This window comes from Anas platyrhynchos, chromosome 12, assembly GCF_047663525.1.
Source record: "Anas platyrhynchos isolate ZD024472 breed Pekin duck chromosome 12, IASCAAS_PekinDuck_T2T, whole genome shotgun sequence".
NCBI classification, from domain to species: Eukaryota; Metazoa; Chordata; class Aves; order Anseriformes; family Anatidae; genus Anas; species Anas platyrhynchos.
This window is the reverse complement of record NC_092598.1, coordinates 16,022,570-16,041,889: the sequence shown is the minus strand read 5'-3', so window position 1 is coordinate 16,041,889 and position 19,320 is coordinate 16,022,570. Positions and strand designations below refer to the sequence as shown.

The following is a 19,320-nucleotide window of genomic DNA, read 5'->3' as shown; positions in this document are numbered from 1 at the left end:
TTATAAAGCAAGTGAGTATTCTGCTGGCTCTGGTCTTTCTCTAGGATTTGAAAGGTATTTTGCAATGAAACAGTAGCAATAAAAAAGTGCAGCGTGACTTGAATTGGAGGTTATCTCCTCTCATAACTGAAGGAAGTATGTTTTAGGAAAATGGCTTGTAAACCTTCTGATGTCACAAAAAATAATGAAAGCTTTTAAAGTCTAATATATCTAACCTTTTTTTTCTTTAGGGTCTTGCTTCGAGTAAGAATGCTGTATTACCTAAAACAAGAAGTCATTGGTAATGAATTCCAAAAGGTGTTCGAAGGAATTGATGCCAGGTGAACTATACAGAGGGTTTTTGCCTGTTTATCTTAGATGTAAACCTATCAAATGAAAATTCAGAAGTCTTAGACCCAAATAAAAGATGTTGCAAGCAAATATTTCTATTTTTAGGTTGTGAGGAAAACATGTTTTTATTTGCCATGTTAACAAAACACTTTGTATTTACTTGACACAGGAAGTCTTGATTCCTATTTAGGAATCTAGCTATATGAAATTATTAAAAACAAATAGAATGTGAAAGTAAGTGAAAGATGAAATATGTTTGACATTCTAATTGGCAGGTTTTCCTTGCCTCTTTATGCACACTTTTAGTTAAGTGCTGCAAGTTCTATTAATTTTTTTATGGAAGAATTTCTGTGTGAGAATCCTTGAGCTCATGGCTGCAAGAATTTGCAGTAAATAGGAACTTTGAGTTGGGTTCAGAAAGCTGTTATAAACATGTATGGAGTAGTCCATCTCGTGCTATTAAACACAAAAGCAGGTTAAATTTGGTTTTACTAAGGTTGGTAAACACGAACTGCTAGACATTGGCAGAATTCAAAGAGAATATTGTATTCTCCTTCTGTTTTCGTATTCTTTCCCTGTTACTGGTCTCTGCCAAATACAAAATACCAAGCTGTCTGTCTTGTATTGCTGTTTAATACTGTATTGTGTAGCTTATGTACCTCTTAGTAGCATAGTCCTACATTAGTTAACTGTTACTTGCTTTTAAATACCAAAGTGCATTTAAAAAATATATATATATATCCAAAGAATCTTTACAACCTTCAAAATAATCTCTGAATTGTTTTGTTGGACATGGAATGTGGTACATGGGTCTTTGAAGAGAGGAGTTTGAAAACCTTCCATAACGTACAAATTCCAAATTTAAAATGTATTTCTGCCTCTGAATATTACTGATGTCGATGCTGTTGGTGATTCTCCTTAGTGAAATTGATGTTTGGGTCCCTGAGCCAGATCACTCAGAAGTTCCTGCTGAGTGGTGGGATGCAGATGCAGATAAATCCCTTCTAATTGGAGTTTTTAAACATGGTGAGTAATATAAATGACTGCATATGTACTTCCCCATCCCTCAATATCAACTTCTACCATCTTTTCTTTTATAGTTTACTTTAAAAGATGACTCTGTGCCACTTTTTTATAGGTTATGAAAAATACAACACTATCAGAGCAGACCCAGCACTGTGCTTCTTGGAAAGGGTTGGCAAGCCAGATGATAAAGCGGTTGCTGCTGAGCAGAGAGCAAATGATTATATTGATGGGTAGGAGTGCTTCAAACTGAGCATGAATGTTTTAAGGACTTAAAGTAAACAAGACTCAATTTGTGTGTGTTGTACTTTGTTCTCCTCTTAACTAGCTTTATGCTAGTTTGATGTCAGTGTTGTGAAGAACAGTACTTTGAGCAGAGTTAGAAGTGTGACAAAATTTAATTATCTGGGATTTCACATTTAAGGGAGAAATACATCAACTTTATGTTAAAAGGATTGCGCATTGTGCTGCTACCTAAGAAATAATAAATGCTGAAGTGTACAAGCCTTCAGAGGCTGAATACTACAGATCTATTTAACTTGATTTTAGGTTGGTCACCTTGATGTGTTTTCATGTGTAGTTAACCAGTGACACCAGTAGATCACTTTGAGTATTACTGGATAACTTCTGAAAGAGAGAACTTCTTTACTCATTGCTTCATCAATGATATTAGCAACTGTGCTCATAAAGAATATGAGTGAGACAGTAAATGGGAGGGGGGGCAGGATGTTATGAAATACTTTCCTTGTTTCAAATATAAAATTAAACACAGTGCATGTAACTAAATTGAAACGGGTTTTGCTTGATTTGAAAGAGTGTAAGGTCTTCCTAAATATTATTAAAACGTGTTTTGTGTTGAAACTTTAACAGGGACGTAGAAGATCCGGAATATAAACCAGCACCAGCATTGTTTAAAGATGACATAGAGGTATAACAGCCATCTATTAATAGCTATTTTTAACACGCTTAAAATGTGTTAAATGTTATAATGTGTTTCCATCTTTTTCTTGAGCAAATAATTACATTTTTCTGTGTTTTTCAAAATTGATAGACCTTACTCCATGCTTCTCTGCAGTTGGGGGTGGGGAACAGGAGCAATTTACTGCGTAATTGTGTTGTGTGCCTTGTTAACTGCCTGTCCAAAACTCACGTTACTCTTGTTCTTTGTCATTATTTGTAAATTGTCTACAAGAAGTGCATTTTACCTAAATCGTTGGAGAAGGATACATTTATTTTGTTTCACTTTTGTTTTTCTACAGGACGATGTTTCATCTCCAGGTGATTTGGTAATAGCAGATGGAGGTAAATAGATAGAACTTGAAATCTGCACCTTATTTTTGGTTGCTTAATTCCCCTGACTTAACTAAAACTTGTTGACATTGCCTTGTGTAGACCCATGGAGACGAGCAACGATTAATTTCTTTATTTTTTCTGTGATTTTGTCTTAATATAGATGGACAAATGATGGAAGGAGACAAAATCTATTGGCCCACCCAGTCTGCCTTAACAACACGTCTTCGACGCCTAATAACAGCTTATCAACGAACCAGTAAAAATAGGCAGGCCCAGCAGATCCAACCAGCATTCCCAATACAAACTAGTATGATGCAGCCTCCATATGAAGAAGCTGCTCTAAACCCAAAGATGGCTGCTAAGATAGAAAGACAGCAAAGGTATATGCATTATAGAAATGCAAATGTTTATGCATACTTATTTAAAATATATTTAGAGAGAAGTAATTGCTAGCCACATGATATAGTGAAGAAAATTACAGTTTTGGTTTTTTGTTTTGTTTTGTTTTGCTTGGTGGTGAAGGTGGACAAGAAGAGAAGAAGCTGATTTCTACAGAGTTGTGTCCACATTTGGAGTGGTATTTGATCCGGAACGGGGACGATTTGATTGGACCAAATTTAGAGCAATGGCTAGGCTACATAAGAAAACTGATGAGAGCTTAGAAAAGTACCTGTATGCTTTTATGTCAATGTGCAGGAGGGTCTGTCGTCTCCCCTCAAAAGAAGGTGGGTGTATATATTTTTATCTTTCGTTTTCTCTTTACTTTTTATTTAAAGTGTTTTTCTTGATTATTGCCTTCTTTGTTCATGTATTCTGAAATAAAAATGGGGGTAAAGAAAATAAGTAAAGATCTTAAGTGAAGCGTAAAATTATAAGCTTATAATGGGGGAACATAACTGATTGAAGCCATCTACTTCTAGTATTGCTTTGCAGTGGTTGTTTTTGTTTTTGTTTTTTGGCAGATTCTCATCTTTTTGTTTTGTTTTAAAACAGAACTTGTAGACCCGAACATTTTTATCCAACCGATTACAGAGGAGCGTGCTTCCCGGACTTTGTATCGCATTGAGCTCCTAAGGAAGGTTCGAGAACAGGCCCTTAGACACCCCCAGCTGTTTGAGCGACTAAAGCTATGTCAGCCAAACCCAGACTTACCTGTCTGGTGGGAGTGTGGGACTCACGACAGGGATTTGCTTATTGGAGCTGCTAAACATGGAGTTAGCAGGACAGATTATCATATCCTTCGTGATCCTGAACTGTCATTTATGTCTGCCCAGAGGAACTATAGTCAGAACAAAGTGGCACTCTCAAGGACTTCTACTCCGCTCTTGCATCAGTACCAGATGGCATTAGCTGCTTCTCCTCTTACACCGCAGTCAAGATTGCCAGATGCTAAAGTGAATGCTCTCGAGGATGCAAAAGTGAAAAATGAAAATCTGAAAGAGGATGCTCAGTCTTCTGGAGAGGAATCTATGTCTACAGAGGAGACACAGACGATAATGAAATCTGAACCTCTGAGTCCAAAAAACGGCACGCCAGTACAAAATACAGACCACAGACCTAGTGTGAAGACTGAAACAGACAGGCGCATGGTGGCAGCAAGGACAGAACCTCTAACTCCAAACCCAGCTTCCAAAAAACAGAGAGTCAGCAAAAGAGGATCTGACTCTAGCTCTGACTCAGACTCTGACTCAGATAGATCATCCTGTTCTTCCAGGTCGTCTTCGTCATCCTCTTCGTCTTCCTCATCTTGTTCACACTCTCGATCAGGCTCTAGCTCTTCTTCATCTTCATCTTGTTCTTCAGCATCTTCATCCTCATCATCTTCATCATCCTCCTCATCGTCCTCATCATCATCATCGTCTGAAGAGAGTGATAGTGATGAAGAGGAGGCACAAAAACGTGGTATGTTGGTAGTCTTATTTCTGAAATACAATTTTTAAATTGAACAAATTTATTCCTAATGGAAGAATGTCCAAAAAAGGTTATCGAATCCCAGAAAAGTAAATGTAAGCAGTTTTGCTTGATCTGAAGTGAGTCAGAAAAAATTCAAGAGAGCTTTTTGCTTTGCTTCATATCAGTGCTTTGGATGAGGTAGTTGGTTTTGCTTGCCCTTTTTTTTTTTTTTTTTTTTTTTGCGAGTGTACAAGTTTGTGATGTAAGCTGCTTTTTCTTAAAAGCTCGAGGTGGCAGAGCAGTGTACTTGCGCTGAAAAATTTCAAACACTTAAATGCATACTTCAAAACTGCAGTGATTATAGAGTATAGGACCCAAGAACCAGTAGAGACACTTCTGGAAGGTTCAAAGTAAAAACAAAAGCCTCTGATCAGTGAAGTGATTTGAAAAGTGCACTAAGCCAACCAATCATTATTTGAAACATTCCTTACTTTTAGATACTCTGACCTGGACTCGACTTTTGCCTTGTTCAGACTCAGAATGTGGAATTATTTCTCTGCTCTGTGATAATAAATGGTAATAGAAAAGAGAAGAGAATGAAGTTAAGCCGTGGCATTACAGCATGACTAAATAAACTGCCTATTCTCCCGATACCTCAAAAGGAAATATTTAATCAGATAGATCCTGTTGTTCTTTGGAAATGACAGGTAGAACCCTTAGGGTTAATATACTGGGAAAAGTGGGCAAGTTAAATGCCTCTTAGGCAAAATAATTAAGATGCTGCTCCCTGTAGCAGTGGGAGGACATGTTCAAAGGAAACAGCTGTATGAAAAAAATAAAAGCAGTGAGAAAAGGAAAGCTTACATGACTTCGATCTTCAGTTCTAGATGGTGGATACCATAACATGTGCTGCAAGTCAAAATATTAGCCTTGCTTTCTGCCAGCTCAGTCTGTTTATGCAAGTAATTGTGCCATCCTCAGATGTGCAAAATCTTAAATTCTTTCTGTGGCTATTTTACTGTAACTTGGTATTGAAGAGATTGGCAAATGCTGGAAAGCTTCTCTTGAAATTCATCTGTGCTTTCAGTTTTAGGCCCAGTTTTTGCATCATACGTTGCATGGCGGAACTTTTGGTGTACTTTACGTATTTGAAACATAGTTTGAGAGAGTAAAATAATACCAGGTCGCTGAATACATAGCTATAGCTAAGGACAGATACGAGTTCAGTAGAATTATCCTGCTTGTTTTACTGACGTGGTATTTCCTTGTTAGGCAGCACCTTTTTTCCAGTGTGACTGTTTCCGTATGACATAGTGAAACTTCTATTGTGAGATGGAAGCAAAAGTAAAATAAAGATGAAGAGAGAAATATAAGAAAGTCAGGGGACACACCTAAAAGTTACTGGTGGGGGAGAGGGGGGAAATCAATGATTTAAAATAAGTAAGTAAATAAAATTACAATTATGCAGAAGTGCGTTTTCAATATGAATGAGTAAATTAGAACATCCAATGTTCCATATAGTAAATGAAATGGCATTTTAAAAAGTAGTATCCCAATAGATTTGCCACACTCTGGTAATAGACACCTTTCTTTTCAATCTAATTCTGTATTTTAATATGTTTACCTGTAAAACAAAGTACTAATTTTAAAGTAAAAAAGGACTTCCTATCAGCTTACCGTGTAGCATGCCCATTTTCAAATATCTCAAATTTGGCACGTTAAGCTCTCAAAAAGTTAACAGAAATATATATATATATATATGGAACTTACATGCCTAGGAAAGGGTCATCAGTCACACTGAAAAAACTTGCAAATTAATTGTTCAGTGTGATTTGGAGTTTGGACTTTCTTTGAACGTTACTTGTTACTTGTTACTTATGTGTTGTTTACCTGAGCCTCTTACTGTGAGCCTATTTTTTAACTTACAACATCAAGTGATATTAGTGGTTTTATTTAGCAGAAGGAACCGCTCATATAAAAGCATATGATGAAGAAAGTGTAGCTTCTCTGAGTACAACGCAAGATGAGACGCAAGACAGTTTCCAGCTGAACAATGGGACACCAAATTCCAGTTACCTCCTACAAGGTGGCTACATGTTGGCAGCATCCTATTGGCCAAAGGCAAGTTTATCGTACTACTTTGAAAATCAAGGTTAAACAGGAAGGTGGGCTGTGACATTAGTATTCAATTAAATATGCTAACAACACATCACAGAAGATCTTGGGGGGGGAAACAATTGACTTCAGGGTAAATTATAGTAAAGCTGCAGTTAAGCAGTTTACACATCAGTTGTAGAGCTGTATCTGTACATGAGATAACATTCACTTGGGAAGCAGAATGTGAACGAAAGCATATGTTGGATGTAGATAAGATAAATGATCAGGTATTTGAGTTTTAAGTCAGTGATTGTACTCCTTAGAGTAGTTCAAAAGTATGTCAAGAGTGAAGTAGAGCAAGAAATCATTTATGCTACATGTTAGAAACTATTTTATTTGGGGATATCAGACACCTCCCGCTACATTGTAAAATCCTAGTAAAATCCTGAAGTTGTGCTGAAGTATAGACTGGGTGAGGCAGTGATCTAATACAGCTCTCGTGTTAGAATTTTTACTGTGTGACTCTGTATGTTGAAATAGTCCAGTATATGTGGAAAGATAATTGTACTAATGGACTGCAAATTCATCTTATTTGAAATAAGTTCTGGATAGTTTTAAGCTTTTTAGTTGTGTCCAAATTTCTAGGACTGACATAACTAATTTCAATTCTGTGGTTGATTGTTTGCTTTTCGGTCTTCCACAATATATTTTTTGCATTTGAGCGTTATGTGCTTTTTTGCTGTTTTTCAATAGTCGGAGAGAAGATTCATGTGATTTGGTTCATAGTTAGGAAGTTCACAGAGCAGTTTGTTGCATACTACATAAATGTAATTGTATGCAGTGTCACTAAGCATTACACTTACAAAAATACTTTCTCTGGTTTTTAGGATCGAGTTATGATTAACCGGCTCGATAGTATTTGTCAAACAGTGTTGAAAGGTAAATGGCCTTCAGCAAGAAGGAACTATGACAGCAATACGGTGGCATCTTTCTACACAACCAAGCTTCTGGATAGTCCGGGTGCAGCTGCAGATTACAGTGAGCCCAGTGCACCAACACCCCCTCTTGCAGGTGTTAAAGAAGAATATGATCAGTCACCACAGATGTCAAAGGTGAAGAAGCATGTACGAGAAAAGGAGTTTACAGTGAAAATCAATGACGTATGTTTATTTTTATTGCCCTAGGACCTGATTGCGATTGCGGTGTGCGGCATGCTTTACCTGCAAGTGGCTGCCTGCTCTTATTCTCACTTCCTTCACACACTTGTTTGTGGGTATTTGGGTCTGCTTCTTCTGAGGTTTTTGGGTTTTTTTCATTGTTGGTTTTAGTTTTCATAAAACTCTGGAGGGGAATCACCACTATTTCGCTCTTTGAGTTGAAATTTTGCTGTTATATTGCTTCTTTAGACAGCCTGTTTTACGCATTTCCTTAAAAACTGGGTTTAATAAACAGTATTTCTGTTTGGCTTTTTTGAACATTTCAGCATATCCTGTTCAGCAAATAGTTTTTTTTCATGGCCTTTTAGAGAATTACAGACATGTTGTCAAGCTAGAATGTAGGCTAGAAGCTTCAAACGTTTTTCTTATCTATATTTTGTGACCTGTTGGTAGCATGTAAAAAATACACAAAACTTTTTTCTTGCAATTGGATTTGTTACTTGTTTAGGATAAGATCAGGTAGGCAGCTGTTTAGTGTCTAGATTTTTCAATTAGGATGTTATGTGAAGATGTTATATAATCTATATTCTTAGAGGCAATTCCACAAAATTTCCAGTCAGTTTCCTTTACATGGAGGAGAGTCAAGACTAGTTTTAAGGTCTAATGTAAGTTCTTTGTTCTTCATTAACTCCTCTGGAGTAACCGTTTGTATTCTCATACAAACTGAAACTCATACAACAAAAATCCTGATTATGAAGTAGTCGTTCTGCTTCAGAAGAGACTCTTCTAACCCTGGGATTTATTTAACAGGAAGGTGGTTTGAAATTGACTTTTCAGAAGCAGGGACTGTCTCAGAAAAGGCCATTTGAAAGCGAGGAAGGTGCATTGGGACAGCAGCAATACCTGGCTCGGCTACGTGAACTCCAGAACGCTTCAGAAACCAGCCTCGTCAACTTCCCCAAATCACTTCCTGAATCGGGTATATACTGTGAATTCCTAAAATGTCAGAGGACATGAGGATTAGTAATAAATCTTTTCTTCTATGTTCTTCTGTTAAACTCCATGTATATAGGCAGTGGAGAGAGATGTTGGCAGTGTTTTTTTGCTCTAAACTGCTATTTAGGGGAATTCTGTGCAGTGTGTTAGGGAATGTGGGCACCTGAGTTAGGATATCAGACCGCGAGTACTCTCACAGTGTCAGTTAATTGTAAAATTGATTTATTAGAAGGATGCCATCTTGCATTTTAAACACCCCCACAAGAAGATCGTAGTAATTATAAAGCTCATCAGTCTCCACTGTAAATAATGAGTTTAAATTACAGCTTATTACGACTAGTTTGGAAGTAAAGATGAAGAATTCTAGACTTACGCCCGTGTTGTCTTTGCACTCTTCATATTCTTGCCTGTGTCTCATGTAATGAAACAGTGGAAGACAATAGTCTAGAAGAAGGTTTGTGGCTTACAGCCAAAACCTCATAGTTTATTTTCATAACAGTAAGTGTATGTGGCTAATTAAAAAGCATTTGAATTTAGCAGTTAAAAGTTGGATTAAAATATTTGTAGTATTAGAATTGGGTGCTTGCATTAGGCCAGATTCTGATCAAATGGCTGTAATTGATTGCATGCTTATGCATATGAAAACATCTCCTTTGAAAATACCATCCTTAGCTTTCATTTTCTGCTAAATATATTACATGTTGAAATTATCTGCACTAGCACAACTTCAGAATTAAAAGAAAAAAAGGAAATAAAATTGAAGTGTTTCCTCTTATGAACAACTTAAGCATCGACATGAATTTGGCTGTGTAATTTCATTAGGTACTTCCAGTCACATAACAGCCAGCGCCAACGGAGTGATAGTCGACAGTCAGCCTGCAGTCAAAAAGAGAAGGGGAAGAAGAAAGAATGTGGAAGGAGTTGATGTCCTCTTTATAAATAGAAATAAGCAGCCTAACCATGTAAGTAAACTCCATTCTGTATCCAAAATAAGGCCTAGATTACTGTTAATTCCTTACCTGAGTGTAACTGGTTGTCAACATTCAGTGAAAAATTAATTACACGGCTGTTTTTTCTGAAACTGTTCACTGGATGCGTATAACTACACCAATAAGAACTGGTGGAGTTTTACTAAAATATTAGAAACATTACAATTTTTTAAAAAATTCTAGTTTTGATAAGCTGTTTTGATTAACAGTGTATTATTAAAAACTTGATATTTGTCTTAGCAACACCTTGTGATGTTACACACGTTCATGTGTTATGGGACCTGATCTTACAGGGATTTAAAGGGAGCTTATCTTTATGCACCTAATTAGTCTCCCCGAGTCCTTGAGTTTGTGCGTAATGATCTGCAGGACTGTGGCCTTCATTGTATCATACGTGAAATAATCGTGATGGTTTGCCTTTTATGGAGAACTTAGTCGAATGTTTTGAATTTCTCCAGGTTAATCCAGGTATTAACTCCTGCCAAGTTGCTGCAGGAATAAACCCAGCGCTCACCTACACGCAGTCACAAGGCATGCTTGATGCAGAGAGTCCAGTTCCTGTTATTAACCTAAAAGATGGAACAAGGCTTGCAGGTGATGATGCCCCCAAAAGGAAAGATTTAGAAAGGTGGCTGAAAGAACATCCTGGCTATGTTGAAGATTTAGGAGCTTGTATTCCTGTGAGTATTCCTTTCAGCTCTACTTCAGTGAAACAGCAAAACATTTCTCATAAAATACATTTCAATTGGTACTGAATGTTTCATGGAATTACTGTCTTTCTTTGTTCTTTTTTGTTGTTTAGGAAGGAAAATGTCTCATTTTTCTTACACGTTTGAGCTCTACAAGCCTTTCATTTATTTCCTTTCCTTCCAAATGTAATTGCTAAGAAAAGTAATACTAAACAAAGAGATTTGATATTTGTATAGCTGTACATAGGATTTACAAAATTATCTAAGATAAGAAACCTAATTAGCTAATCGATATCATGGTAATATGAGAAATTATGGGAGCTGAAAACATGTAGCAGCATAGTTAGTGATGTGCAAGAGGGGTTAGACTTTACTGTGGGATGTACCCCCTATCTGCGTTACAGGGTATGGTAGTGATCTTTATGTGGGCGTGATTTTTCTCAAGTTACTTCTGAATTCAGATTTGTTAATGTTGAACAGAATGCCAGAAGTCTTATTTATGACATCTTGAATAACAGCCTTATTTCTTCAGAAAGATGTTATAATACAAAAAGAAACAGCATCTGTGCTAGTTAACACACTGATGAAAACTGAAAAAATATTAAAACAAAACAATGGGTAGAAGCTGTTTCTTGGTCTTCTCATTACATAGGTGTGATTTGTAAATGAATACTGGTGTTAACATGTTTCTGAAAGTAATTTTTACCACTTTTTGAAAGAGTTGTATCAGAAACATAATTGGCTTTGTAATTTCTTTATAATAGAGGACACAGCTGCATGATGGGAGGCCCAAACAAAAAAGACATCGTTGTCGAAACCCTAATAAACTGGATGTTAATAGTTTGACTGGTGAAGAACGTGTTCAGCTCATAAATCGAAGAAATGCAAGAAAGGTATTCATATTGCTCTTCTCATTTATATGTTCCCCAAATTAAAAGTTATCTGAAATAAGTCTAGTATTTTATCACGTGTAACTTTGTGTACAAATTAAAGGTTTTCTGTTAGGGGTTTGGCACAGAACAAGAACATAGATCACAATCTTCTAGTAAGCATTTTATGACTATGAAAACGTACAAGATACTGCTAGGAACTTACCTTGTGGTTGAGAGTGAATTGAACACTCAGTATATTGCAGTATTTGTGCCACTGACTAACACAGAAGCATGGCCACTGAAATCTTTTGTTCTGTTGTAAAAATTACTCTTTGTACCTCACTATTTCAATTTAACTGTCGGACTTGTTACAGAAACTTTTTCAGGGAAAGTTCCTAGTCTCTGTATAATCTCAATCTACTTGAAGACTAGCAGCAAAGACAATGCTTTTAAAAAGGACCTGTTTTTAAATTTGACGTTTTTTTTAGTGTAATTCTTTGTATGTTCTAATCAAATAACAGCATTCTCAAAAATTCTAAATTCTGGGCATGCCATCTCATTTTTACATGATTGCGTTTCAAAAAGATTAAAAATAGATTGGTAGTGCATCTCTCATAGCATCTTGTCTATTGGTATTGCTTAAATCCTGTGTACTGGATCATTTTGCATTTTTTCTTTATTTTTGTTGTTATCTCTGTCATTCAACCTTTATGGGTCACCAGCGTATATGCATTGTACATAAAATTGCTAGGTTTTGATCAGGGGGTCAAAAGTAGTGGTTGTTGGGTTTTTTGGTCTAAAATTTGAACAGTGGAAGATGGGAAGCCAGATGCTGAATACAAGTTTTCAGATATATGAATATATGGTCAAAGTTCAAAAGATGTAATGCACTTGAATGTGCTTTGGGGAAGGCAAAAGGGCCATACTCAAGAAAAGCATATAGAACATTCCTGTTATTTATGGAATGAATTTAGATAGTTGGGATGGTGTCTCTGAGTGTCAGTGTAGTATTAAAGCAGCATTCCAGGGAGAGTCTTCGAGGTGTTGATTGCATCACCTTCTAGAGCATTTTCTCTGTGTTGCTGCCAGTTTCTGTTAGAGAGTAGTTGCAAGGAAAGCAGTTTTTTTTATTGTTATTATTATTTTAATGCTGCCATTAAGGTCAGAAGCTTTGTGTGTTTGTAGAGGAAAGTGAGGCAGAACTTGGGTCTTTAATCTCTTCCATGCATTGGGATAGCTGCTCTGAAGAGGAACCTCTATGGTTGCTAGTCTCTTGAAAAACACTTCTCTATAGTAAGCTGTGCCCTGAGGAATCTTCAAAGTTGATTACTGACAAATGAGGGATTTGGTCTTTGCTTGCTGTAAGAGCCTATGTTTTCATGATGGCTTTTTTCTTTTCCACACCCAAGTTGAGATGGTCTTCCTCTGTTACCTTATTACTCGGTTTCCCCAGTTATAACCTGCCCCTGACTTACCTTCATCACTGAACTCTCCAAAATATTCTCTCATTTTCTTTTCTGAATTACATATTTAGTAACATGGGGTGGGAGGACCATAAGTAGCCTAGGAAATGTGAATTTAAGCTGCAGTTTATAGACAAAGCTGAATAGATACTGCAAGTCTTTCTCCTCTCTTTCAGCCATTTCTTCTTTCTTTCTGGATCATAGAATAGAATCATAAAATAATATAGATCTGAGTAATACTTGTGGTTAATTTGAAAGCTTACTTCCTTGCTCATACGATTTTATTAAGACATGCTGTCTAGCAGTCGTAACTCAAAAATTACCTTCTTTGCATGGAAAAAATACATGAACTTCACAAGAGAAACAGAGCCTCCCAATGGAAGTATTTTAGAAGCAGACTGAGATAAGAGTGATATAGTGAATAGATGAAAAGGTGAACAAATGAGATTATAACTACAAACTTGCTATTACTTGTTCACTATTTTCTATTCATAGTGTTGCTCTTTGCTTTGTTACATGTTTAAATAATTTCCTGATGTTTAACGTAGAATGAATGTTAGATACTGAAGTTGTGGCATGTGAGTGTAATGGAGGAGTTAGGGCTTAGGTTGAGAACAAATCAGGAGTGTCTCACATATACCGACAGAAATCAATTAAATGCTATGCTATACTTACTGATAATTGTAAGACTATATGTGTGTTGTTCTATGAAAGACAAAAATGAAACAGTGTCAGTTATGGTTGCTGCCTTTTTTTCTTATCAGAAGAGAAATATTCACTAACTTCTCTGTTCTGTTTCTCAGGTGGGGGGTGCATTTGCTCCCCCTCTGAAGGATTTGTGCAGGTTCTTGAAAGAAAATCCAGAGTATGGAGTGGCTCCTGAATGGGGAGATGTTGTAAAACAGTCTGTGAGTATTGGCAAAATGAGATATCTGTGGCGTGGGGGGGAAGGCAAGGTTTCGTTTCTGGTATTAAATTATATTAAATGTGGAGTATGAGTCAGTGTTAGCTTTTTTTTTCAGCTTTGTTCCTTAAAGTGGTTTGCTGGCACAGCTGTGAGTAGGCGGAAGAGAAGGGACGGTAACTGGCAACCCCAAATTAGAGATTTGGTTGAAGGTGCTATAATGCTGTGACTTCATCTCATAAATGAGGGCTTGCAGAGGTGAAGTAAATAGTATGCAAGCCTTAAAAAGAAGTGGTCTGAACCCCATTTTAATAGAATTGAAAGTAGTGAGTCTTTATTCTTAAGTTTATGGATAAGATGAAATATAAAGACATTAAATAGATACAGGCAATAATAAAAAGGACTTGGAGATTGGTCTGTGTGCAGTCACACGTCTATATTTAACCTTAAACTGATTTTTTTTTAATTAAGCGGTATCAAACTAAGTGATTAGAATGTGATAATATTGCAAAGCAGTGCTATGTTTTAGGTCTTGAAATGAGTGCTCCTCTAATTAGCTGCATTTGGGTTGATGTGCAAACGAACGTCTGAAGATGAGTTAGCAATGGGTCTGAGAAGACATCTGCTTAGACCTGGCTGTAGAAATGTCACTTGAGATGTTTGAGATGTGATAGCACAAAGCCACCATAAATTCCAGTGAGCGGTCTAGAGATCGAGCTGCTGTACCGGCATACTGGAATCTTCTTTGCCACCGTTACTGTATGCTTGTGGGGTTTTACTTCTGGATCTTTATGCTATCAAAACACTGATGATACACAATGTTTCTTGCAGGGATTTCTCCCAGAAGTTATGTTTGACCGTATTCTCACTGGGCCTGTTGTGCGGGAAGAAGTAAGCCGGAGGGGAAGGCGCCCGAAAAGTGAGATTGCTAAGGCAACAGCAGCTGCAGCCGCTGCCACTGCTGCGAGCGTGTCGGTTAACCCTCTGCTAGCTAACGGACTGCTGCCGGGAGTGGATCTGCCTAGTCTCCAGGCCTTACAACAAAACCTGCAAAACCTGCAGTCGCTGCAAGTAACAGCGGGCCTAATGGGAATGCCGGCTGGCCTAACTGCTGGAGGAGACGCCAAGAACATGGCCGCCATGTTCCCCATGCTGCTGTCAGGGATGGCTGGATTACCAAACCTGCTGGGCATGAGAGGACTTCTAACCAAGTCTACGGAGTCTATTTCAGAGGATAAAAAGGGAAATGATTCAAAAGAGGTGGATATAAAGAAAGAAAGGACAGAAGACCAAAATACAGATACTGGTGGTGAAAACTCTGTTTTGAGCTCTCCTTCGACATCCTCTGCTGCTGCAGCTGCCAATCCTCTCTCTCTTAACCCATTACTTTTGTCCAACATATTTTATCCAGGGATGCTTCTCACTCCAGGCCTTAATCTTCATAACCCAGCTTTGTCTCAGTCTAATATTTTTGATGTACAGGACAGTGAAAGTAATGACACGGGCTCAGCCAAGCCCACAGAAGAAAAGGAGGAAAATTCTAGGGTTAGAGATCAGGAAGACAAAGGGGGAACAGAGCCAAGCTCTCACAACGAAAACAGCACAGATGAGGGTTCAGAGAAAGCAGATGCTTCATCTGGATCTGATAGTACATCATCTTCATCTGAGGATTCAGATTCTAGTGATGAAGACTGACCCCAGACTCTGCACTTAAATTATGAACTGATTTTGAATTTATTCTTTAATTATTTCATTGTAAATAACCCAGTGTTGAGTGCATCAATGATTTACTGACCGAACATTTCAGTATTTGTTTAGAAGTGCAAACTGCTTTCAGAGACGTTTTGCATGTAATATTTCTTGAAGTTCATAAGTTTCTGAACTTGTACGTACTATCAAATACACAATGGTGTAAAATTACAACAAAAGGCATTATAATTTTGTTGGGGGGTTAATTTTATGAAAATAATGCTCAAGTAAGAGCTGTATATTTAATATATTTGCAGTGAACACAGAATACTTTATGCATATTATTGATTTAATTTGAATATAGTTTTACAGCCTCCTTGACACTTATAATTTACAGATCAAAACTCAGCAATAATTTGGGCAGCTAATGAATGTCATGAAAGCTGTAGAATCTACATCACCATCCATTGCTTTAATTACATGAAAATGCTCTAGTGTTGTGATGCACTGCTGTTTCCAATTCAGGTACAAGTGTGTTTAAAAAGATAAATTTTTCCCAATCAGCCAATTAAACTGGCTACCTGTTACCTCAGCTGAGTTAGTTTAGGAAGTTTACATTGGTTTCTATTACTTGTTTTCAGGTTTTGTTTTGTTTTCTAAAGACATCCTGTATATCATGTTAAAATCTGAGCTGAGATATGACTGTTGGTGTTTTTTTTCCCCCCATCATTACAACTGTTCTGTGACAGCAGTAAGGGGGAAATAACAACAAAAACTGTCTTATCTCATGCTACTTGGCACCATATAGATCTATTTAGTTTACACCTTGCAAAGTTTTGGGCTCCCTCCGCAGAATTAAAAGTCCCCAAATGAGGAGTAGTTTCCCCAAGACTCAGAAGAGGCAAACTGTCATAAAGTGCCACTGAAAAGACCTTTCAACACTGCATACTTCATGTAAAAATTGTTTGTTTGCTTTGTTTGTGTAGATTTCTATTTGTGTTTTATGTCATAAAACCTCCTGGAGTTACCAGTTAATAATGGTAAATAAAGTATAGATAGTTTTGAACTCCTTTTGAGTTTAAACTTCTCTGCAGATTTAAATCTGACTAAATATTAAATATTACCCCAAATCATTATTGGGATATCACTTCATATGTTATGCTGAGTTACCCACTAAAGAAAAAGCACTTTGAATAGTAAGGAAGATAAATTATTCCTAGAAACAACAGTTAACAGGGCATAAAGCATCTGTTGAAGTCCAAAACCTTAGAACCCTTTACTATATAAAATCTGTCTAAATATTTGATGTGTGATCTGATCCCTCCTCCTTCTTAAGCTGCTATTACTCTGACACAGTAGAGGCCCAGATTCACATTTACAGAAGATCTGAACTGACTGAGATTTCAATTGACCTTAGTTCCATCATTTGCAGTCCAAGAAAAGGCAAGTGTTAAGAGAAAATAGATACAGGTACTAGTAGAAGTCATTGAAAAAGCTTTACAAAGGGATAAATTTAAAAATAAAAACAAAAACTGTATATTTTGATATAGTTCTGTTGCTTGCTTGTACAGTAAAACAACTGTGTTGTTTTTTTTTTTACCGAGAACTTTACCAATGAAATATAAGTTTCTATGTGCAAAATAACCCCATGATTAGAAGCAGTATTACATGTAATTACACAGCTATACAAGTACCATTTGGATTGTGCTGGTTACATATTTTCCCAAATAGTATTCTGATTTTTGGCCCTTCATGCAGTGTCTTAGCAATAGTGAAAATTAAAAACTGCCAAGAGAAGGGGGTAGCAATTCTTCATCATGGAAAAAAAAAAAAAAAAGGAAAGAAAAAAGTATTGCATATTTAATATTTTGCCCTTTGTAATATAGCACTTTTATTTAACTAGGATGCATCTATGAAATAGCCAAAGTTCTACAAACAGTTATTAACTTAGTTTGCTGATGGATTACGTCAACAATACCATCACTTCCCACCCTTACCCCACAAAAGAAATCCTAAATCTTGTGGCTAAAACCTAATTTATATCAGATTTATGAAATAAAGTATTTTCCTAATTATGCTCAAGTGAGTTTGGTTACCATTCTAGTGATTCTTTCTATGTAATAAGGCAATTACAGTTTCAAGTAATGAAGGCTGGTACAGACTTGAACATAATGTATTGGGTTTATTTTTAATCAGTTTGAACCAGAAGGGGAAAAATGTCCCACTATCAGCTAGACTATATGCAAATACGGTTGTATAAAGTTAAGGGTTATAAGGAAACCTCAGTAGAATTACACTAATACTGAAGTTAAAATTAAAAGGATATCCAAGGTGATGATAAAGTGTGTGTTGGTAGTTACTAAAAGAACCTTAGCTGTTATTGCCTTGTATTTCTATCCCTTGTTTCAGGCTTCATGATCCAAGTCTTAGTCCAGTTTTTCTTTTGGACATTTGCAATATTTGCCAGTTGTGTTCTGTGTAGTCTGAATTTGCTTTCTGTAGTTGAACAAGCGTCTTAAAAAGTCATTTGTAATTTATTGAATTACTTTCTATGATGTTCTATAGAGCAAATGGAAGTTTAATTATTTTTTATTAAACATATTCTTTGACTACCCATGATGTCAGCCTCAATATATGAAAATAATGCTGTGTAATGATTAAACGTGCATCTCAGAGCAGCAAAAGGTAAGTCTCAGCATTACAGATGAAACTGAAATTACTCTTAAGGCCTTAAAAAAAAATCAAGCTTAGGACGTGTGTTGTGTTTTTTTTTTTTCAAAAGACAGAAATATTTTACTTTTGTATATTTTATCTGGGGATTGGTTTGAATCCATTTCCTATATTCTGTTGTCTTACAAGCAAAATGGGCTGCTGTTCCAGCCCTTGAGTTGCTGTGGAAGGAGTACATAGTCTAGGTTCTGGTTAGAAATGAGAACACGTCTAATGTTCCTGGGTCAGCATGTTGGGAGTGGACTACCTTTTTGAATCTTGCTTCTCAAAACCCTGTATTACTCCTTTATGTGTTTACCAAATCTTTCAATTTTGTACACAGCACTTAACTATTTTTCATTTTTTTTTTCTGCAGGTTACAGATACTTCTTCGGAATGCAGATTGTCTCCTGGTTGTCAAGTGCCTTCTTGTTTTTAACGTGTCACTGAACTTGAATTGTGGTATCCTTCTTATTTATTCCACTCTGAATTTTGTCTCTAATATCTAAGCTTCTACTTTTTCAACTGTCTACACAGGTGAAAAAAATGTGTATGTGCTTTGCTCTTATGTTCTCATCCATTTCTTTTCTCCTTTAAAGTTCTGCAGAAACTGTAATAATATTTTTTCATTTATTTCTAACAGGCCGATTAGAGAACTGTCACAGACTTGAGTAAATAAAAAATAATGTATATTCATAATCCTGTAAATTTGTAATTCAGTCATCTTATTCTGTAAAGTAAAATATGAACAGATCTATCTTCAATGAGATTTCCAAGGAACAGAGGATGGAGGCATGGTTTAATTTCTTGTGCTCCTCTCAAGTTTTTTTTGAAAACCCATCTGGATACATTGATTTGAGCTATAAGGCTGTTAACAGGCCGTCCCAGACAAATTCCTGTCCTTTTTGTTATATTTTGTCCAAGTAAATTGCTCTCGAAGTGTTGTTTAGTAATGTATTTTTATATACCCATTTATCTGTGTAAACAGTTTCTGACCTAGTTCTACTATACCCGTGAGTATCTTAATATAAGCAAACTGTGTCAGTGTAATGTGGGATTTGCACTGCTGCAGTTGATGAACACTTCAAATTTCACATCTGTATGTTTGCAGGGTGTTGGGGTCATGCTGGTATTTGCAGAGGAGAATAATTGCAGTGGTGCAGCTAGTACTGTTCCAGGTAATGTGTCTTGTGCCTACCCCCTTCTTCTGCCACTT

The 19,320-nt window shown here is 36.6% G+C and overlaps 1 protein-coding gene across 14 annotated transcripts in view; it reads left to right on the top strand.

Annotated features, from left to right (window-relative positions):
• CHD9 (chromodomain helicase DNA binding protein 9) overlaps positions 1-18,009 on the top strand; it is a 92,957-nt gene extending 74,948 nt beyond the window's left edge. For 6 of the 14 annotated variants that reach the window (XM_072043886.1, XM_072043874.1, XM_072043875.1 and 3 more), the window contains 16 exons: positions 231-320; positions 1,253-1,356; positions 1,469-1,586; positions 2,224-2,281; positions 2,613-2,655; positions 2,807-3,026; positions 3,169-3,371; positions 3,640-4,548; positions 6,497-6,660; positions 7,524-7,796; positions 8,604-8,772; positions 9,612-9,751; positions 10,237-10,458; positions 11,232-11,360; positions 13,606-13,710; positions 14,538-18,009. In XM_072043886.1, coding sequence (XP_071899987.1) covers positions 231-320; positions 1,253-1,356; positions 1,469-1,586; positions 2,224-2,281; positions 2,613-2,655; positions 2,807-3,026; positions 3,169-3,371; positions 3,640-4,548; positions 6,497-6,660; positions 7,524-7,796; positions 8,604-8,772; positions 9,612-9,751; positions 10,237-10,458; positions 11,232-11,360; positions 13,606-13,710; positions 14,538-15,401 — 3,811 coding nt within the window. In that variant the 3' untranslated portion in view covers positions 15,402-18,009. Of the gene's footprint in view, positions 1-230; positions 321-1,252; positions 1,357-1,468; positions 1,587-2,223; positions 2,282-2,612; positions 2,656-2,806; positions 3,027-3,168; positions 3,372-3,639; positions 4,549-6,496; positions 6,661-7,523; positions 7,797-7,820; positions 7,906-8,603; positions 8,773-9,611; positions 9,752-10,236; positions 10,459-11,231; positions 11,361-13,605; positions 13,711-14,537 lie in introns of those variants that run through there. The other 8 variants (XM_072043878.1, XM_072043882.1, XM_072043879.1 and 5 more) reach the window with 7 other exon arrangements.
• The last annotated feature ends 1,311 nt before the right edge of the window (positions 18,010-19,320 follow it).